Source organism: Rhinoraja longicauda, chromosome 5 (genome assembly GCF_053455715.1).
Source record: "Rhinoraja longicauda isolate Sanriku21f chromosome 5, sRhiLon1.1, whole genome shotgun sequence".
NCBI lineage: Eukaryota > Metazoa > Chordata > Chondrichthyes > Rajiformes > Arhynchobatidae > Rhinoraja > Rhinoraja longicauda.
In genome coordinates, this window is record NC_135957.1 from 2,535,780 (window position 1) to 2,558,777 (window position 22,998).

Here is a 22,998-nt window from a genome sequence, read left to right on the forward strand (position 1 = left end):
CTCCTCCACAGCTGCAGAAACCCTCATCCACGCCTTCATCACCTCCCGTCTGGACTACTGCAACAGCCTCCTCTATGGCGCACCCTCAAAAATCATCAATAAACTTCAATACATTCAAAACTCCGCTGCCCGTCTACTGACACACACCTCGATCCGTGACCATATCACCCCCGTCCTTTATAAACTCCACTGGCTCCCCATCCCCCAGAGAATCCAGTACAAAATCCTCCTCATAACCTACAAAGCCCTCCATAACCTGGCCCCATCCTACCTGACCGACCTCCTCCACAGGCACACTCCCACCTGCACCCTCCGCTCTGCCGCTGCCAATCTCCTATCCCCCCACATCCGGACTAAACTCAGATCCTGGGGGGACAGGGCTTTCTCCATCGCTGCTCCCAACCTATGGAACTCACTACCCCAAACCGTTAGAGACTCCCCCACACTCACCACATTCAAAACATCGCTGAAGTCTCACCTGTTCAGTACTGCCTTCAACCACTGAAGGTCACCTCACCTTCTGTCTCCTTTCTCTGTTCATTTATTTATTTACTTATTTATCTATTTATTCATTTCCCTATGTTCTCAAAATCTCTGTAAAGCGTCTTTGAGTATATGAAAAGCGCTATATAAATAAAATGTATTATTATTATTATTATTATTCACAATTGAGATGCCCATCCTAGTCATGTATGCAATTCGCCCTGCCTGCAATTCCCACAGTTGTTGTGTTCTTAAAAGTTGCAAGCAGACCCAATACCCATAGGTTTCTGAATTCACAATAAAACTTTCGTTTTGTTGACAAAACATCTACATTCAGCCTTTGCATGTTTGCAGGCCAGTCGTAATATTTATTGTTATTAAATAAAGATCTGTCTTTCATTATTAACCATACTGCCATTTCTGAACCTGAACAAACTGTACTTTATGCATTTAAAACAATTATCGTTTAAAAAAAGTTCAGAAAATTGTGGAAATAAGGAACATTAAAAAAAGACAGTGCTGGAATAATTCTGTGGTTCAGCAGCATCTTTGGAGAACATGATTTTAGTTTGGGACCTATCTTCAGACACAGTAATCTCTGAATAGGCAGAAGATCATGATCCTTAAAGATCATAATTTTGTCTTTATGATTAATTGGCACAAAAACAGCAAACCATTTCTGTCAAATAAATTCATTCCTTCCCAATAGTCTCTATTTGATTGCTTCATTAATTGTAGTGTAAGATAGACTTCATTGTATAAAAATACAGTGTAAGGAACATGAACTGATAGGAAAGAGAAATATATACATATGTTTGGAAGTCAAAATAATAACAAAAATAGTGAAATAATGGCAGTACTCAGTAAGCCAGGCATCTATCCAGAGAGAGGCCGATTTAATGTTATGGACCTTTCATCATCCTTTGATGTAAATGTTAATCTCTCTACAGATGCCTGAACTGAATGCTTCCAGTATCTTTTTTATTTTTACTTAATTAGGGACTGAAATAGGCTAAATTGCTTTTATACCTGTTGGCCATTAAATAAGATCACTGCTGATCTTCAGTTCTATTTCCCCAATGCAATTGCAAGGTCCCCTGGTATTCAAGACTGTTGATTTTTGTCTTAAAATATGCTGCTCTCTGAGGTGAAGAATTCCAAAGATTCTTAACCCTAAGTAAGAAATTGTCCCACTGATCAAACCTAAACGGCTTACCATGATTTAATGTTGCCTGGTTCAGGTCGTGAACTCAGTCACTCTACATCTACCCTGTCAAACATTCTGAAGAAGGGTCTCGACCCGAAATGTCACCTATTCCTCTCTCCAGAGATGCTGCCTGTCCCGCTGAGTTACTCCAGCTTTTTGTGACTTCGGTTTAAACCAGCATCAACCGTTTCTTCCTAAACATTCACTACACCTCATTGAATTCAGTTTGCAGCTCAATGACTTGATGCTTCAACTGTTTGATATGAGAAGCTCAACTATTCAGCCTCCCTAATGATAATTGTAGTATCTGTATCACAAGTAATTCCAACTTCGTAATGAATGGGCCAAATGACATATTATTGGTTTAGATAACTCGGTAGCAGACTAACACAAGCTCGTCAATGGGATTTGAAACAGATTTTAACTTCCCTGTCCTCTACTCAAAAAAAAAATCTCATCCTTTCCCATTTGTACTTCTATTTATAATTGTCGTTTGTCATTGTGTTAACACTTTGGATGGTTGTGAAAGTAACATTTGAGAGCCCAAGCAAATCATGGGTATTGAGCTGCTAGGGCTCTTTGGTTTTAATGGGTGAAGTATGCGAGGATCGGGAGGAGTGCACTGGGGCTGCAGATGAGACTCCATGTCGCACTCTGCTCCATTTCCATGTCGCACTGCTCGTAGCATGGCTGATGTCAAGACAAGAGCACACTGGGCCTGATGCTGTTAGGGCAGGTCTGATCAGGGATCACTGGATGAGGTCTAAAGTGTACCTGGTTGCGTATCCAAGTCCATATCGAACGCTGGACCCTTCTGAGTTTGAAGAAGGATCTCGATCCGAAATGTCACCAATCCATGTCCTCTAGGGATGCTACCTGGCTCGCTGAGCTATTACTGCACTTTGTGTTGTACAGTTCAGAAATTGTATCACTGGGGTGCTGTACTTTTGCATACAGGTCAGTCGCTGTGTATCATGGAGTCCAGTACTGGTGGGTATAGGTCAGTTACTGTGTGCCACTGCAGTCCTGTACAGGTGCATACGGGCTGTTCCTCTGTAACACTGGGGTCCAGTAAACACAGAGCCAGCACCGCCATTCAATATGATTATGGCTGATCATCCAAAATCAGTACCCCGTTCCTGCTTTTAACCCGTATCCCTTGATTCCCTTAGCCCTCAGAGCTAAATCTAACTCTCTTGAAAACATCCAGTGAATTGACCTCCACTGCCTTCTGTGGCAGAGAATTCCACAGATTCACAACTCTCTGGGTGAAAAAGCTTTTCCTCATCTCAGTCCTAAATGGCCTACTCTTATTCTTAAACTGTGACTCCTGGTTCTGGATTCCCCCAACATCAGGAACATTTTTCCTGCATCTACTCTGTCCAATCCTCTAAGAATTTTACACGGTTCTATAAGATCCCCTCTCATCCTTCTAAATTCTAACGAATACAATAGTCAATAGACAATATTGTCTATTTTGTCTAGGAGGAGGCCATTTGGCCCTTCGAGCCAGCACCACCATTCAATGTGATCATTGCTGATCATTCTCAATCAGTACCCCGTCCCTGCCTTCTCCCCATACCCCCTGACTCCGCTATCCTTAAGAGCTCTATCTAGCTATCTCTTGAATGCATTCAGAGAACTGGCCTCCACTGCCTTCTGAGGCAGCGAATTCCACAGATTTGCAACTCTGACTGAAAAAGTTTTTCCTCATCTCCGTTCTAAATGGCCTACCCCTTATTCTTAAACTGTGGCCCCTGGTTCTAGACTCCCCCAACATTGGGAACATGTTTCCTGCCTCTAACGTGTCCAACCCCTTAATAATCTTATATGTTTCGATAAGATCCCCTCTCATCCTGCTAAATTCCAGTGCATACATGCCTAGTTGCTCCAGTCTTTCAACATATGACAGTTCCGCCATTCCGGGAATTAACCTAGTAAACCTACGCTGCACACCGCCAATAGCAAGCCCAATCGAGCCATTCTTTCATCATATGATAGTCCCGCCACCCTGGGAATTAACCTGGTGAACCTATGCTACGCTGCACTCCCTCAATAGTAATAATGCCCTTCCTCAAATTAGGAGACCAAAATTGCACACAATACTCCAGGTGCGGTTTCTGGTGAGTACTGGTGAGTTCGGGTATGTCTCTGTGTAACACTGGGGTGCTGTACAGGTGCATACAGGTCTGTCAGTGTGTAACACTGGGGTCAAGTACTGGTGGGTACAGGTCTGCCTCTGCATAACACTGGGGTTACAGAGCGATAGACTGTATGCATCTGTGCAGGACTGCAACTTATTTCAAGTTTTATAATACTCTTGTTAAAGATCTTGTTCTGTGTCTTCTTTACTTTATTGCTGTTACTATCTTACTAAGATTTTGCATGATGCCATACACTGTTGGAATTTTCATTCTTTAAATCTATGTATTGTATTGCACGATACCACATATTATCCTCTCCCACCCCCCTTCACCCAAACAGCACTATTTTTGTATGCTTAACTCGTAATTGCCCAGCCCAATAAGCCTATGAAGAGTGAGTGCCTATGAAGAGTGTTTTTTCAAAGTAGTTATAGAGCCAAACAGCGTGAAAACAAGCCCTTCGGCCCAACCTGCCCACACTGACCAACATGCCCCATCTAAACTAGTGCCACCTGCCCATTTTTGGCACATATCCCTCAACCTATCCTATCCATGTACCTGTCTGCAAGTGTTTATTAAACATTGCGATAGTACCTGCCTCAACTATCTCCTTGTTGAGGTAGTTGAGACAGCCAGTTTCATACACCCACCACCCTTTGTGTCTTTAAAAAAAAGGTTGCCCCTCAGATTCCCATTAAATCACTCCCCCCTCACCTGAAACTTATGTCCCATGGTTCTCGATTCCCCTACTCTAGGCAAGAGAGACTGCATTTACCCAATCTACTCCTCCCATGATTTTGTGCACCTCTATAAGATCACCCTCATCCTCCTGCACTTCAAGGAATAAAGCCCGGGCCTCTCCCTGTAGCTCAGTCCCTCGAGTCCTGGCAACATCCTGGGTCTCGACCCGAAACGTCACCCATTCCTTCTCTCCCGAGATGCTGCCTGACCTGCTGAGTTACTCCAGCATTTTGTGAAAAAAAACCTTCGATTTGTACCAGCATCTGCAGTTATCTTCTTATACTCCTGGTAAATCATCTCTGAACCCTTTTGAGCTTGACATCTTTCCTATAACATGGTGACCAATAAGTTTTTGGAATATCCCAATGGAAAGAAGAACGGAATGTCATTTTGAAGGTTAATGCAGCTTGGCAATGGTAGTGAAGAGAAACCGTTCCTATAACCATGGGTTCTGAAAAGCTGAGCATTGCTGTCCCTAACAAAAATAATGATAAACATCTATGACTCCTATTGTGTTTGGTTGTTTCTATAAACAAATATCTAAAAATCAACAGACACTCCAGACAGAAGGAAAGTGAATTTTCTTCATCCAGGGGCTATTGCTTCTCAGTCACTTTTGTATGATCAAGAATGAGATTAGTGTATTTTTGAGCACGGAACATATGTAGGATAATATAATATATGTAATATATATTCCTTTATTCGTCCCACACCGGGGAAATTTACAGTGTTACAGCAGCAAAATGGATAGCAAGAGATCATTCATTATAAATAAAAGTAAAGACAAGGATAAATTGTCATCAGTTTACTGTGTATTCCTTAACTGTTACTGTTGACTCGTCTGCTGGGAGCAGTGCTGGTTGTGCAGTCTCACAGCAGCGGGAAGGAAGGACCTCCTATATCTCTCCTTCACGCACTTGGGGTGAAGGAGTCTGTCACTGAAGGAGCTACTCAGTACAGTGACAGTGTCCTGCATGGGGTGGGAGTCGTTGTCCAGCAGCGATGTTAGCTTTGCCACCATCCTCCTCTCTCCCACCGCCTGCACTGAGTCGAGGGGGCAACCCAGGACAGAGCTGGCCTTCCTGACCAGCTTGTCAAGACTCTTCCCCTCCGCCGCTGAGATGCTGCTGCTCCAGCAGACCACTCGATAGAAAATGGCTGATGCAACCACCGTGTTGTAGAAGGTCCTCAGGAGTGCCCCCTGCACTCCAAAGGACCTGAGTCTCCTCAGTAGATAAAGTCTGCTCTGGCCCCTTCTGTATAGCGCATTGGTGTTTTCGGTCCAGTCCAATTTATTATTGAGGTAAACACCCAGGTACTTATAAGAGTCCACCCTCCCGGTGTCCATTCCCTGGATGTTCACCGGTGTTGGGGGGACCTGGCTGCGCCTGCGGAAATCTACCACCATCTCCCTGGTTTTCCCCGCGTTGATCCGGAGGCAGTTCCGCTGGCACCAGTCCACAAACTCCTTGATCAGTTCTCTGTATGCCCTGTCATCGTCGCCTGTGATGAGGCCGACGATGGCAGAGTCGTCAGAGAACTTCTGTAGATAGGAGTTTGCAGAGCTTTGCCTGAAGTCCGCAGTGTACAGGGTGAACAAGAATGGAGCTAGCACTGTTCCCTGCGGAACCCCTGTGCTGCAGACCACCATGTCCGAGACATAGTCCTTTGTCCTCACATACGGTGGTCGGTTGGTGAGGTAATCCAGAATCCAGGATGTGAGGTGGTGGTGGTGCTCCTGTGCGCTCCAGCTTGCCCCCCAGAAGCCCCGGCTGGATAGTATTGAATGCACTGGAGAAATCAAAAAACATGATTCTCACAGTGCTATCCGACTTCTCCAGTTGCGAAAGAGCTCTGTGTCATAGGTAGATGATGGCGTCCTCCACCCCGATGCGAGTCTGGTAGGCGAACTGCAGCGGATCCATTGATGGTCTCACCAGGGGGCGGAGATGGGCGAGGACCAGACGTTCCAGTGTCTTCATCAGGTGTGATGTCAGTGCCACCGGCCTGTAGCTGTTGAGTTCCATAATGGTGATCAGGCAGAAGAGTGGATTATCCATGAAAGTAACTTCAAAGGTAGTGGCTTGCCAATTCTTCTTCTGAAAAAAACACAACTGTTTCACTAATACCTTCTTAACTGTCATTGGCATTTAGTGTTGGGCTGGTCTTCTTGCGGCTAACACCCAATTACTATCCTGTTCGCAAATGCAAACAAAATATCAATTAATGTATTGTTTTATTTTTCAGGTATAGTTTTTTTCCATTGTTTTTAATTGTTTTTCTTTGTATATTAATCACTGCAGGCTGTCCTGTTCATTGCTCTTTGATAGTGGCACTGTGGAGTTAGTCGAGCTGAAATGTCACCAGAAGTTGCCTTGAATAGAATTTCTCCTGCACTTCGTCCCTTTATCTCCAATGTGGTTAGAAATGGCAAAATTGGCTTGGATGCCACGAACAATCTCAAAATAACAGACCTTAAATCAGGGTAAGAAATTGATGATTAAGTATTAGAAGTCTAATTAATTTTATTATCCTGTGATGTGTTTATTCATGATTTCTATATTCCCAGTGCAATAATTTGATATAAATTGTGACTGAATAAATAGAGAAATAGATTCAAAATGCTGGAGCAACTCAGCAAAAAAGGCAGTATCTCTGGATAGAAAGAACGAGTGATGTTTCGGGTCGAGACCCTTCTTCAGACTGAAGAAGGGCCTCGACCCGAAACGTCACCCATTCCTTCTCTCCAGAGACGCTGCCTATTCCGCTCAGTTACTCCAGCACTTTGTGTCTATCTTTGGTGTAAACCAGCATCTGCAGTTCCTTCCTACACGTAGAGAAGTGGACTGATAGTTTGAGCTCACTTTATATGTAACTTTTCTAATGATAGATACAGTTTAGTAGACAATCTTCATCAAGCCACTGTTTTCAGTTTTATGGTAGAAGGTTAGAAAAGTACAGAATCCTATTCCTTTTTTGTGTCATAGTGTATTTTCACCTCGTAAAAAGGAAAAACTTTTTGAGAGCTTGCACTAAAAAGGAGTCTTAACATTGTTAATGTGCAACACAAGTGTTTGGTATATGTTGTCAATTTCAGTGCCACATGATAAAATCTTTGCATTTACAAGAGGCAAGCTGATCTGAAGGTTAATTTAACTAGCCCGATACACAAGCCTTCTGATACTAAGCAGGTGGCTTTACATGCTGCCAATATTTAATTTGTCTTTCACTTTTTTCACATGACGTCCTCTTTCCTTCATAGACTCAAGTCCTTTTTTCCCTCGCCAACCCTAGTTCACAGAGGTATCCACTGTCCTTTTTTCTGGTGTATGAAGAACAGGAATTTCTTGAGTATGCTAAGCAAAGAACTTCAACCATGACTTCAAAAGTAATTAGGTGTTATTTGCAAAAAATTGCCGTGTAAAATGAATGTAGTTTTAAGCAAAGGCAGTGAGTTTTGAAATGATTCATTCAGTGTTGAGCTGCAAGATGCTATTGGTACAGATTACATGGATAGAACAGATTTGGAGGGATATGGACCAAACGCGGGCAGGTGGGACTAATGCTGCTGGGACATGTTGGGCTGGAATGGGCAAATTGGGCCGAAGGGCCTGTTTCCACACTATCACTCTATGAATCTATATTACGACACCTAATATAATTGTATTATTGAAGATGTAGTCAAAAAAACATATCCCTGTGCAATTTGACAGTAAGTTTTAATTTTGGTTTTATACTAACTAAATAAATAATTTGGATTTTCTCTGAACAAACTTCTGGAATTGTGATTGCAGTTATTTTCCTGATAGCAGTTATGAATGTTATCAGGAATTGTTTTCTATTTTTATTTTGAAATTGGTCTTTGGTCCTTCCTTTCAGATGCACATCATTAACACCTGGACCCTGTTGCGACCGGTTTAAGCTGCACATTCCGTATGCCGGAGAGACGCTAAAATGTGAGAATTATTTTTATATTCAGCAATTGTTTCATTTTAAAAGAAATTATTATAAATATAAAATGTCAGGGAAAGTGTGGGGACTTTTACGTAACTCTTATTATTCATGAATAGTCCAAAAACGATGATTCCGTTTCAACTGACTATATTGCATTCTTGTAGAAAAAGCATCTTAATGTAGAAAGTAATAAATACGGACCATCAGTGCTGGAGCTACGAAAATTATTGGAAGCTTGATTGAAATGAGCGTTTTTAAGAGCTTGTGACCAAATTGTCGTCAAATTGTGATAGCTGAAGGCTCTGGAGTGGATGGGGTGAAGAAGAAAGTGATGCACAAGTTAGAATATAATGCTGAAAAAGATTCTTGAGGTGGAGTTGGTGGAATTTGCAGGGTTCAATCCCGACTGCGGGTGCTGCCTGTACGGAGTTTGTACGTTCTCCCCGTGACCTGCGTGCGTTTTCTCAGATCTTCGGTTTTCTCCCACACTCTAAAGACGTGCAGGTTTGTAGGTTAATTGACTTGGTAAATGTAAAAATTGTCCCTAGTGCGTGTAGGATAGTGTTAATGTGCGGGGATTGCTGGTCGGCGCGGACCCAGTGGGCCGAAGGGCCTGTTTCCGCGCTGTGTCTGTATCTCTAAACTAAAGAGTATAAGAAAATAACTGCAGATGCTGGTACAAATCGAAGGTATTTATTCACAAAATGCTGGAGTAACTCAGCAGGTCAGGCAGCATCTCGGGAGAGAAGGAATGGGTGACGTTTCGGGTCGAGACCCTTCTTCAGACTGATGTCAGGGGGGCGGGACAAAGGAAGGATATAGGTGGAGACAGGAAGATAGAGGGAGATCTGGGAAGGAGGAGGGGAAGAGAAGGACAGAGGAACTATCTAAAGTTGGAGAAGTCGATGTTCATACCACTGGGCTGCAAGCTGCCCAGGCGAAATATGAGGTGCTGTTCCTCCAATTTCCGGTGGGCCTCACTGGAGGAGGCCCATGACAGAAAGGTCAGACTGGGAGGGGGAGTTGAAGTGCTCGGCCACCGGGAGATCAGTTTGGTCAATGCAGACCGAGCGCAGGTGTTGAGCGAAGCGATCGCCGAGCCTGCGCTTGGTTCGCCGATGTAAATAAGTTGACATCTAAAGCAGCGGATGCAATAGATGAGGTTGGAGGAGGTGCAGGTGAAACTAAAGAAATTGACAAGTAAGACAAAATGTGGGAAATGGAGTTTGACAAATTCAACTCGTGGAAACCAGAATCTGGACAAGAATTGTTCTTTGAAGAAGACGAGTCAAATGTTCATGAAAGCGCTGGGGTTTGTAAGCTGTGCTTTTAGAATATTACAGCAGCTACTGTGATGATTCAGTACTGTGCATGTGTCTATTTTGGAAGGACCGTCACATTTTGGTTTTTATTCAACTTTTTCCTCAAAACTATAATTGAATCCACTTGGTAGATATCCAAATGATCTCTGTGTTCCTGTGAAATCTTTATGCTGCATATCTAATGCATTTCCCGATCTTATTAACGTAAAGATTTTTTTTTTTTTACAATTTACAAAACGTTAAATCTGTTTCTCAACTATTTTTGCAAGAAATTCTTTGCACTGTGTTTGATTGAAATCCCACAAATTTGAATAGCTGTTCAGTTTACCCTCAAATTGGCCGAGCCCCCTCTATCAAATTTTGAGAGTGAGAGGAACCACCTTTGATCAAAATTTAATTAAACCAGTCGGATGTACTGTGGTCACAGGGGCATTACAGAGGCAGAGTATTCTGCAGTGAGCAACTCACCCTCATATCCCCAAACGTGGATAAGTGTGAGGTTATCCACTTTGGTGGTAAGAATAGGAAGTCAAGTCAAGTCAAATTTATTTGTCACATACACATACTCGATGTGCAGTGAAATGAAAGTGGCAATGCCTGCGGGTTGTGCACAAAAAGAATTACAGTTACAGCATATAAATAAAGTTAATAAGTTACTAAACATAGCACAAAAAGTGTCGACAAAAATTTAGTCTCTGGGGTTATAAAAGTTGACAGTCCTGATGGCCTGTGGGAAGAAGCTCCGTCTCATCCTCTCCGTTTTCACAGCGTGACAGCGGAGGCGTTTGCCTGATCGTAGCATCTGGAACAGTCCGTTACTGGGATGGCAGGGGTCCCTCATGATCTTGCTTGCTCTGGATCTGCACCTCCTGATGTATAGGTCCTGCAGGGGGACGAGTGTAGTTCCCATGGTGCGTTCTGCCGAACGCACTACTCTCTGCAGGGCCATCCTGTCCTGGGCAGAGCTGTTCCCAAACCAGACTGTAATGTTGCCAGACAGGATGCTCTCTACAGCCCCAGAGTAGAAGCAATGAAGGATCCTCAGCGACACTCTGAATTTCCTCAGTTGTCTAAGGTGGTAAAGGCGCTGCTTAGCCTTACCCACCAGTGCGGCAATGTGCGTTGCCCACGTCAGATCCTCTGCGATGCGGACTCCCAAGTATTTGAAACTGCTCACCCTATCTACAATAGACCCATTTATCTCGAGTGGCGTGTACGTCCTTGGATGTTTAGCCCTTCTGAAGTCCACAATCAGCTCCTTTGTTTTAGTGACATTCAAGAGGAGGCTATTGTCCTGACACCAGAGTGCCAGATCAGCCACCTCCTCCCGGTAGGCCTTCTCATTGTTGTTGGAGATCCGGCCCACCACCACAGTGTCATCAGCAAACTTGATGATGGAGTTTGAGCTGAACCTGGCCCCACAGTCATGTGTGTACAGGGAGTACTGTAGGGGGCTAAGGACGCAGCCCTGGGGGGATCCTATGTTCAGGGTGAGGGAGCTAGATGTGTGTTCCCCCATCCTGACCACTTGGGGCCTGGCAGTGAGAAAGTCCAGGACCCAGGCACACAGAGGGGTGCTAAGCCCCAGTTCCAGCAGCTTCTCAACCAGTCTGCTGGGGACTATTGTGTTGAATGCTGAACTAAAGTCAATGAACAGCATCCTCACATAGCCCCCCTGGCTGTCCAGATGAGAGAGAGCGGTGTGTAGAACCTGGGAGACCGCATCATCCGTGGACCTGTTCGGACGGTATGCGAACTGTAGTGGGTCCATGTTGCGAGGAAGGAGGGCGCAGATGTGCTTCTTGACTAGCCTCTCAAAGCATTTCATGACAACCGAGGTGAGGGCCACCGGTCGGTAGTCATTTAAACACGCTGGAGAGGCATTCTTGGGCACCGGTACAATGATGGATCTTTTGAAGCATGCAGGGACCACGGACTTTGCCAAGGAGAGGTTGAATATTGTGGTGAGCACTGGAGCAAGCTGAGTAGCACAAGACTTTAGTACTCGCCCAGATATACCATCTGGGCCTCCAGCTTTCCTCGTGTTCACACGTGTCAGAGCCCACCTCACCTCATGCTCGGACACCGAGAATGTGTGCACATCCCCGGCGGTGGATCCCCCTCCAGCCTCGCTAGCCAGCGCCCCTTCGGTGCTGTTTTTAGACGGCGAGCTGGTGGTGTTACCCGTCTCAAACCGTGCGTAAAAAGAGTTCAGGTCATCAGCTAAGGAGGAGCCGGCACTTCCGGTTGAGGGGGTGCTGGACCTGTAGCTAGTTATAGTCCGTAGCCCCTGCCAAAGGCGCCTGGTGTCCTGCTGCTCCATCTGTGACTCCATCTTGTCCCGGTACCTCTTTTTTGCATCCTTCACTGCCCTTCGCAGTCGGTAGGACTCTCCCTTGTAGTCGTCCATGTTGCCTGATGCCAGACCGGAGTTGTAAGCAGCGGTGCGAGCATTCAAGGCCACGCGAATAGACCTGTCCACCCAGGGTTTTTGGTTAGGGAAGATACTGACCCTTACCGTGGGGATGATGGTATCGGCTATTGTGGCAATGAAGTCCGTAACCGCTTCCGCAAACTCATTTACGTCTCTGGAACTTGCTTGGAACATGTTCCAGTCGACATCGCTCAGTGCATCCTGCAGCATGGCCTCTGAATGGTCAGCCCATCGCTTTACGTCCCTCGTCACTGTCGCTTCCCGTACTATCCGTTGTTTGTACTCCGGCAGCAGGAAAATGGCAGCGTGGTCAGATTTCCCAAAAGGAGGGAGAGAAACGGCCTTGTAGCCTTTCCTGAACGGCGTGTAGCAGTGGTCCAAAGTTCTTTCCCCCCTGGTGACACACGTGATGTGTTGGTAGAAGTTGGGCATGACCTTTTTGAGATTTCCCCTATTGAAGTCTCCAGCCACCAGCACAGCCGCATCAGGGTTCTTGTTTTGGTGTTGACACAACACATCGTGTAGGGTGGACAGTGCCACGTCGGTGTCCGCATGCGGTGGGATATAGACGGCTGTGATGATCACCGAGCTGAACTCCCGGGGTAGGTAGAATGGTCGGCATAAGATAGTTAGATGTTCCAGGTCCGGCGAACAGGAACGAGAAAGCGTCTTAATATTCCCAGGATTACACCAGTTATTATTGGTCAAGAAGCAGACTCCTCCGCCCTTGGATTTCCCGGATTCTTCCGTTCTGTCCGCCCGGAAAACAGTGAAGGACTCGGATGGGCAGATCACCTGGTCAGGCACCAGCGGGGTCAGCCATGTTTCGGTCAGACAAAGGATGTTACAGTTCTTTATGTCCCTCTGGAATCTGATCCTTGCCCTCAGGTCATCCAGCTTGTTCTCCAGGGACTGGACGTTGGCCAGAAGTATGCTGGGCAGAGGTGGACGTAAGGCTTGGGTTCTCAGCCTGTTCCGAATCCCCCCTCGCTTCCCTCGGTGTTTTTTCCGACTTTCCCACTGACCTGCGCTCCCACTGCTGCTGCCGCGGTGCGCTCCTTTGATGATCTCTATCGGTATATCGGTGAGTAAATTTCTGTTTAATAGTGCTCCTGTAGCGCTCGAGTTTAATTTTACGAGCGTTTCCCGGTCATACATTGGTTAATGCTAAGTGCTAGCACACGCTAGAGCACTTAGGGATCATTTTAAAGTAAACATACCAGTTTAAAATGCACAGTTCCCGCAGAGCTACCACGACGGCGACTGGACTGGACCGCGCCATCTAGGCAGAGTATTATCTGAATGGTGTCAAGTTAGGAACAGGGGACATACAACGAGATCTGGGTGTCCTAGTGCATCAGTCACTGAAAGGAAGCATGCAGGTACAGCAGGCAGTGAAGAAAGCCAATGGAATGTTGGCCTTCATAACAAGAGGAGTCGAGTACAGGAGCAAAGAGGTCCTTCTGCAGTTGTACAGGGCCCTAGTGAGACCGCACCTGGAGTACTGTGTGCAGTTTTAGTCTCCAAATTTGAGGAAGGATATTCTTGCTATTGAGGGCGTGCAGCGTTGGTTTACTAGGTTAATTCCCGGAATGGCGGGACTATCATATGTTGAAAGACTGGAGCGACTAGGCTTGTATACACTGGAATTTAGAAGGATGAGAGGAGATCTTATCGAAACGTATAAGATTATTAAGGGGTTGGACACGTTAGAGGCAGGAAACATGTTCCCAATGTTGGGGGAGTCCAGAACAAGGGGCCACGGTTTAAGAATAAGGGGTAGGCCATTTAGAACTGAGATGAGGAAAAACTTTTAAAGTCAGAGAGTTGTGAATCTGTGGAATTCTCAACCTCAGAAGGCAGTGGAGGCCAATTCTCTGAATGCATTCAAGAGAGAGCTAGATAGAGCTCTTAAGGATAGCGGAGTCAGGGGGTATGGGGAGAAGGCAGGAACGGGGTACTGATTGAGAATGATCAGCCATGATCACTTTGAATGGCGGTGCTGGCTCGAAGGGCCGAATGGCCTCTTCCTACACCTATTGTCTATTGTCTAAACCTTTCCATTGTTTACAAGCGACAAGCAAGGAAGAGGATGGGATACTGTCTACTGCTCTGAATGAGTGCGGCTTCAACACTACTTAAAGCTAAAGATAGACACAAAAAGCTGGAATAACTCTGGGACAGGCAGCACCTCTGGAGAGAAGGAATGGGTGACGATTTGGGTTAAGACCCTTCTTCAGAGTATTACTCCAGCTTTTTGTGCCTATCTTCAGTTTAAACCCGCATCTGCAGTTCCTTCTTACACATACTCAAAGCTACCAAATTAATTTGCACCCCATTGACTATAAATATTTATTCCATCCACCACCACCAATGCACAATGGTTATAGTTGTGCTATTGACTCAGTAACCTACAATTACTTTAAGGTAAGGGGGAAAAAATGCAATAGGATCCCGAGGGATAACTTTTCACACAAAGGGTAGTCGGTATATGGAACGAGCTGCCGATGGAAGCAGATGAGGCAGGTACTATCAAAAACATTTTAAAAGGTAAATGGATAGGACAGGTTTAGATGGATAGGGGCTAAACACAGGCCGGTGGGACTAGTGTAGATGGGACATGTTAGTCGGTGTGGGAAAGTTGGGGCGAAGGGCCTAGTTCCATGCTGTGTGATTCTATGAGTCTACTTGCCCCAACTACTATGACAGCACCTCCCAAACCCTTAACCTTTGCTACCAAGAAGAACATGCGCGATAGGCACATGGGACCACCACCATCTGCAAGTCCCTTCCAAGTCACACACCATCCTTATTTGGGAACATATTACAATACACTACAATATATCTTTATTGTCATTGTACAACGAGATTGGGAATGCGACTTCCATACGATGCAATAAATTAATTAGCTAATCAGTATAAATTTAAACAACCCAATGAAACAAAATTAGGAACAGTTTTAAAACAGAATAGAGTGCAAGTAGGTCTGTGCCGGTTCGCTGTGCGATGTGACCATCCGGCTCAGCAGGACCGGTTCATAGCAGCTATGGCCCTGGGGATGAAGCTGTTCCTGAGTCTGGAGGTGCGGGCGTAGAAGGCCTTGTAGCGTCTACCAGATAGTAGAAGTTCGAACAGACTCTTGCAGGGGTGTGAGGAGTCTTTGTGAAAGCTGGCGGCTTTTCTGAGGCATCGTGTGTTGTAGATGTCCCCCAAGGCTGGTAGCTCTGTTCCGATAGTCCTCTGAGTTCTATGGACTACCCACTGAAGAGCTTTACTCTCTGCCTCCGTGCAGCTGAGATACCACACAGGGATGCCATGCGTTAGGATGCTCTCTATGGTGCAGCGGTAGAAGGTCATCAGCAGCTGTTGGGGCAGACCAGATTTTTTCAGTGTTCTCAGGTAGAAGTCGTTGCTGTGCCTTCTTGACCATCGCAGCGGTATTAGTGGACCATGTGAGGTCCTCCGAAATGTGAGTGCCCAGAAACTTGAAGCTGGACACTCTCCACACTGTCCCTGTTGATAAAGATCGGAGCGTATTCCCCGTTGATGATCAGCTCCTTGGTCTTGGAGGTGTTTAGGGATAGGTTGTTATCTGAGCACCAGTCCGCCAGGTTCTGCACGTCCGCTCTGTAGTTTGTTTCATCACCGTCAGTGATCAGCCCGATCACCGTTGTGTCGTCTGCAAACTTGACAATGGTGTTGGTGTCGAATGCAGGAACACAGTCGTGTGTGAATAGGGAGTACCATCCCTTCATTGACACAGGGCCAAAATCCCAGCGCTCTCTACCCATTAGTGTTGTGGACATAACTCCCAACAGCATGAGCTGTTTTGCAATCACCTTCTCAAAAAGAGTTGGACATGGGCAGTGAACACTAGCCTGCCAAATGACTTGTGCATCCTGAAGAATATTTTATTTACAGCTTTTTATGCAAATAATTATGCACATTTGTTCTGCCTCCTATCCTGACATTGCATGTATTGTAAACATTCTACACTTCTTCATTTGGAGGTATTTATTCACAAAATGCTGGAGTAACTCAGCAGGTCAGGCAGCATCTCAGGAGAGAAGGAATGGGTGACGTTTCGGGTCGAGACCCTTCTTCAGATTGAAGAAGGGTCTCGACCCGAAACGTCACCCATTCCTTCTCTCCTGAGATGCTGCCTGACCTGCTGAGTTACTCCAGTATTTTGTGAATAAATACCTTCAATTTGTACCAGCATCTGCAGTTATTTTCTTATATTTCTTCATTTGGAAGTCATTAAGATATATAAAATCATTCATTGAAACGAAACTAATCTATAAATTTTCTCTTTTTTTTTCTGCTCCGCTCTGCGATATGATTTCCAAAGGAATTCTCAATATGTTTCACACGGATTGACACGAATATGTTTTGATATTGCATATTGTGTGATATATGATTCCTGAAGGGATTCTCAATACGTTTCACACTGATTGCCACAAATATGCTTTTGGCATTGCAGTATAAGTATTAAACATGATTGATGCCAGATTGGATGCTGGATAAATACCTTGCAGATGGAAAAGCTGGTCAGATTGATGAAATGGGCTTGCATGCACAGAGTCAGCTGCTAATAATTATTTCTGCTCATGGGGTTTTTAACAAGCAATATTGTTTCTACTTGTATGCTTGCTGCCAATAATATACCAAGTACAGCACTCGTTGCACCATTGAATAAGTGGACCACATTGATTTGTGTTCATTGAAAGATTCTTAATTTTCTTTCCCCGTTTCTTATGCACTTCAAACTCTCATTAGCATGGTGGGTGGCACAGTCAAACAACGGTTAGTGCTCCTGCCTCACACTCGAGCAACAGGGGTTTCCTTCTGACCGTTGCTTGCCTGAGGAGTTTGCATGTTCTGCCTGTCTTCCAGTTTCCTCCAAAGATTTGCTGGCTGATCTGTTAATTGGGTACTTGAATTGCTCCTAGTGTGGATGGAGAGTAGAAGTACTAAGGTAAAGGAAGCTGACGGGGATCAGAGAATGAAAATTGGACTAGTGTTGTTGGAAGCCTGACAATTGGCAGAGATGCGGTGGACTGAAGTTGTTGTTTCCATGCTGCATGTCTCCATAGCACTGGCCAGAAAATTGCTTGCTCTCAAACAATGTGACCATGCTGTTTATTATTGTCACATGCACCAAGTGGAAAAAGTCTTGCATTTTGGTCAGAGCAGTTGCAAAAACATGATGTGGCACATCCTAACCAGGTGTAACTATGGAAATGGAAAGAGTCATTTGAGGCATGCTGAATCTCCTTGGTCTTTTAAGGAAGTAGAGGTATTTGTGTGCGTTCAATGTCAATGGACCACATAAATTGTTGGTGATATCAACTTGAACCTTTCGACCGTCTCCATTGAATAGGTATTGATGTAGAGTGGGATTTGTACTCCACCCCACTTTCTGAAGTTGATGGCTAGCCCCTTTGTTTTGCTGACATTAAAGGAGAGGTTGTTGGCTTGACACCATGTCACTAAGCTCTCTCAATCCCTCTTGTGCTCCGTCTTGTCATTGTTCGTGATCCGTGTCTTCTGCAAACTTTGTGGAGTTAGAGCAGAGTTTGGCTGCACAGTCATGTTTATAAGCAGAAGAGCATGGGGCTGAGAACAGACCTTATGGAGCAACAATTGTGGGTATGATCACAGAGGATATTTTTCACCTATTTTGCTGAGTGGATCAGGAAGTCAAGGATCCAATTGCAGAGGGGGTTGCTGAGTCCAAGGTTGAGGAATTTAGAGATGAGTTTACATGACCTTGTTCAGTTGTTACAAGGATGAATTTGGGGCCAGCAAGATGGCACCTGTTGAAACAGTAGGTAAATTACAATGAATCATGGCAAATTGCATGGACCAGGAGGCTAGAGTTGACACCGGCCATGACCAGCCTCTTGGAACCCTTCATGATGTAGATGTCAGAGTAATCACTAAGGCAAACTACCATGTTATTTTTGGAACTGGGATGATGGAGGTCTTATAGTAGCTGGCAACTCAGATTCGAACAAGGAGAAGTTAATGATGTTCACATACTGCTGCCAACTGGTCCATACGGGTTCTGAGGACGTGGCCAGGGGTTCCATCTGGACAAGTAGCTTTCCATGGGTTCATTCTCAGAGAAGGCTGATCTGGCTTAGATGATGGTGACCATGGATACCTTTCTGCCAAAGTAGGCAGTTTCACATTTCCCCACTTGTTGCCCATTTGCAACATTTAGGCCACTCACTTAAACTAAGTATATCCTGTCATATTCTCCACTTATGCTATTCAGCCCTTAGCTACTTTTGGGTCATATCCTCATGAACTTCATTTCAAATTGACTCTATAACGTAAATACTTGAGGAAACTATACCAATCCCTGCCGTGGGCTACTTACTAATGATGTAAGTTCTAGGAGCAGAATTAGGCCCATCAATCATGGCTGATATATCTTTCCTTCTCAATCCCATTCTCCTGCCTTCTCCCCATAACCCCTGACTCACTGCAAACTCTTGGCAACCAGAAAAAATATCTATGCCAACCTTTTTCTGTTAGCCAGCTAATCTTCTCTCCACACCTCACCTCAATATGACCTTTTTGTTTCTGCAATAACCTTTTGATGCAGCGCCTAATCAAATGCCTTCTAGTAATTCAAATTTGGCGCTCCTTTACAAACTTTGTGTTGAGAATCAATGTCCGATCTAACATTTAAAATATAGGAATACATAATTATTATGCTATCTCAAACTTGATGATGAATATTTGAAGGTAGACACCATAATGCTGGAGTTCTCTCTCCCGAGATGCTGCCTGACCTGCTGAGTTACTCCAGCATTTTGTGAATAAATACCTTCGATTTGTACCAGCATCTGCAGTTATTTTCTTATAATGCTGGAGTAACTCAGCGGGTCAGGCAGCATCTCTGGAGAGAACGAATGGGTGACGTTTTGGGTCGAGACCCTTCTTCAGACTGAGTTAGAATTCAAAAAAACTTTTTTTAATAGTAATAAAGGCCACTAATTTGCAATGTTGAAATCAACTTTGTAAAGTACCAGGAAATAATTAATACAGACCTAAGAATATCTGTAGCCTTCAGCTTTCCTCGCCAAATAAACATTTGTTTTGAAGAAGTAATAAAACCATGTTTGATCTCATCAGTGTGAAATAAGAATTTTCATATCTTCATTCAAAATCAATTAGACAATTAAAGGAGAAGCAAAGTTGCAGGAAATCTGCAATATCTCTTCACTGGTGAAAGATTAAGTAAGATCAACCTATTCCAGTTCTGAATAATTAGGTGATCTCATTGAAACACACAGGATTCTGAGGCGGATTTCAATGTTTCTTGGGATTGACAGGATTGCTGGCAAGGGGCTGTTTCTTGCTTAAAATCCTGAACTGGGGGCAGTCCCAGAACAAAGTAATGGCCATATAGGACTGATATGTAAGCTTATTACTCAGAGCTGTGAACTTTAGTATTTTACTAATATGGACCACTGCCAAATCAGAGAACAGGTCATTCACCGATCCATGTTCTTCAGGAATGAACCACCCTACCTGAAGTCATTTGTTGCCGGTCCTAATTTCTTCTGGTCTTTTCTCCCATTCAGTTCTTCCCTCCCCCCCCCCCACCTAATTTTGGTCTGAAGAATGGTCCTGACTTGAAACGTCATCTGTCCTTTTTCTTCAGAGATGTTACCTGACCCGTTGGGTTACTCCAGCACTTTGTGTCTATCTTTGGTATAAGCCATCATCTGTAGTTCTTTGTTTCTACATTTTGGCTGCCTGACCTACTGAGTTACTCCAGTACGTTGTGTTCTTTATTATAAACCAACGTCTGCAGTTTCTTGTTTCTACAAGTCATTTGGCAATCTGGGGGATTGATAGAAAATTTGCTATGATCTCACTGAATGGCACCACACACTCTTTTGGGTTGGGAGCAGCAAATTGCTCATTGTTTCACTCTTGATCACCCAGTTCCTCCTGCTGGATTGCACTTATTGATTTAATTAATGATTTCCAGGTTACTGGAGATACAGCGCGGAAACAGGCCCTTCAGACCATTGAGTCCACTCCAACCAGCAATCACCCCGTAAACGAGCACTTATCCTACACACCAGGGACAATTTACAATTTTTTTTTACCGAAGCCAATTTACCTACAAGCCTGTACGTCTTTGGAGTGTGGGAGGAAACTGGGGAAACCCCACACGGTCATAGGGAGAACGTACAAACCCCGGACAGACAGCACACGTAGTCAGGATAGAACCTCTGGCGCAGTGTGACAGCAGCTCTACTGCTGCGCCACGTTCAGCCCTGACAATGGTAGGAAAGAAACTGGAGATGCTGGTATAAATCGAAGGTAGACAAAAAAAAAAAAAAAACCTGAAGAAGGGTCTTGACCCGAAACGTTACCCATTCCTTCTCTCCAGAGATGCTGCCTGACCCGCTGAGTTACTCCAGCTTTTTGTGTCTAGTCCTGAAAATGGAATAATCTGTAAAATTATCACGGCTCACAGGTGATTGAAAGTGACTACAAGTTGAAAATGTAAATGTGTCCTGGTGGGATGCTAAAAACCTTGAATGGCAGAAATAAAGGAAAACAATTGTCAAGAAAAAGAATAAATAAATCTTACTAATTTAGATAATCTAACATGTTGTATTAGAATCTTGCCCAGATTCAAATGACCTCTTTGTTGTGACTTTGCAAAGACTAGCTTCACTATTAAGTCATGAATAGCAAAATAAATGTTGGCTTATTGTTTTCAAGGGGACATTATTTTCAACTGTCATTATCCAGACCTTCCTCCAGATTTCATCTTTGGAGAAGATATTGATTTTCTGCCTGAACCCACAATGCTTCATGTGAGTTTTATTTCAAAATTTATAATTTGATTCTTGCTCGTGCTACATAGATTTGGAATGTGGCCTCTGAATAGTCTGACATTGATTTGATCCTGGGGCTCTGATATGACCCTTTATTGAAGTTATTACAGTGTTTATTAACATAATTAGTAAAGGATATTTGTATTTAATTATGTATGAAACCTCAATTTGTGCAACAAAAAAAATCTGTTAATCATTAAGAAGGTACTTAAGAGCCATCAACTGTATTTCTGTGCATGTAACATTCCTGTTCCCTATGACACACCAATATGTTTTGGGGAAAAGATGCAATATGCCTCTTTCATTTGAGCCAAGAGCATAGACATGAAAGGTTCACATTTTTGCTGAGGGTTTCTTGTGCCGTTGTTAACATCTTTCAAAGTAATTTTACTTTGTCGTTGGGATGCACTCTGTAGTTTAAAGTGATCCAAGTAAATGTGGAGCTAGTTGCTTTTTAACTTTTACACTTGTTTATTGCCTATTTCTGATCGGCTTTGAACTGAGTAGTTTGCTGGATGGACCATTTCAGAAGGAAGAGTCTTCCTATTTCCTTGTGGCTTGACTGTCGAACTTTGAAAAAATATTTGGCTTATTTTATTAATGAAGAGACTAACTTGTTTTGAAGCAGACTCCAGGGTTCGAGCCCGGTGACAGGAAAAGTCATCAGGCCACTTATTTTAACAGAAGGGTACATTTTGTGAAATCAAGCTCAAAGCTGATGACAAAAAGATTTCAGATTTTGAACCAATAGCTGACCAACCGGGCGAATTTCTGGCTCATACATGCCTCCTGTGTCACATTCTTCCTGTCAAACAAAAATGTGGAGTATTTATCTGGGGGAATGGTGTATCCTGTGTGCACACCCTGTTTTCAATGGGCAAATAGGATGTGTGCGGTAATTACAGATTTCTCTGTGTTCAGAATTTTATCACTACAGATGGGCGGTGTGTTATCCACTGCACGAAACACAAGCTTTCTCAAGAACTTTTAAACCCCCTTAACTCAACTTTACTATACGAGTAACTTAGGAACTTCTTGGGGGAGGGGGTGGGGTGGGAAGAAAAATCAGATATGATAGTCAATGCTTTTTATTTGCAAATATTGATTATGAAAGGGTATGTTTGGCCAACCCGCTTATAAACAATGCTTTCTGACAAGATTACCTGATGCAATTGAAAGTGTGTCTTTAATCGTCAAAAAGCCGCCCACTGATGTGGCAAATGGCCAAGCGCTAGAGGACGTGGTGTTCCAACACACAATGAAGCATCCCTCAACTGGTTTTTACCGCCAACAGTTGATAACTTTTTTTTTTGCTTTAATCTCCAGGGAATTTTTTTTTAATTTAAATTTTATTCAGGAAAGTTATATTTTGCTGGTGGGTTTTTTTGTAGAAATTATGACGCAGGTTGTCCAGTGAATATGTTGTATTTGTTCAACGCAGCTACTAGCCCAGACTTTCATTTCCCATTTGAAACTCGCCCTTGTCTATTGAACTCTTGAGTGCAGTGACTCATCGTCTATGACACTGCCTTGCCCGACTGACATAAATCAGTAGCCAAATTAGGAAAGGAGTAGCTGAAAAAATATGATTCCATCCATCTGAAGTTACTATTTCAAAGAATAAATGCTTTAAAAACTGCTACAATCATTATCGGATACTTCTGGGCATTGTTGGAAATCAGATTTCTTATCCCACAAATTCAAAATTTTATAAATTATTTTCTTTTGGTAAGATATTGAATTTAACTGAATTTCACATGCAATTTTTAAGCTTAGTTTGGAGATACAGCGCGGAAACTGGCCCTTTGACCCATCGACTAGCGATCCACGCACACTA

General features: G+C 43.9%; 1 protein-coding gene across 3 annotated transcripts in view; it reads left to right on the forward strand.

The window, feature by feature from the left end:
- Positions 1–22,998, forward strand: part of babam2 (BRISC and BRCA1 A complex member 2) — a 168,746-nt gene that overhangs the window by 2,088 nt on the left and 143,660 nt on the right. For all 3 annotated transcript variants that reach the window (XM_078398779.1, XM_078398777.1, XM_078398776.1), the window contains exons 2-4: positions 6,879–7,060; positions 8,455–8,531; positions 21,046–21,140. In XM_078398779.1, the coding sequence (XP_078254905.1) occupies positions 6,933–7,060; positions 8,455–8,531; positions 21,046–21,140 (300 nt within the window). In that variant the 5' untranslated portion in view covers positions 6,879–6,932. The remainder of the gene's footprint in view (positions 1–6,878; positions 7,061–8,454; positions 8,532–21,045; positions 21,141–22,998) is intronic.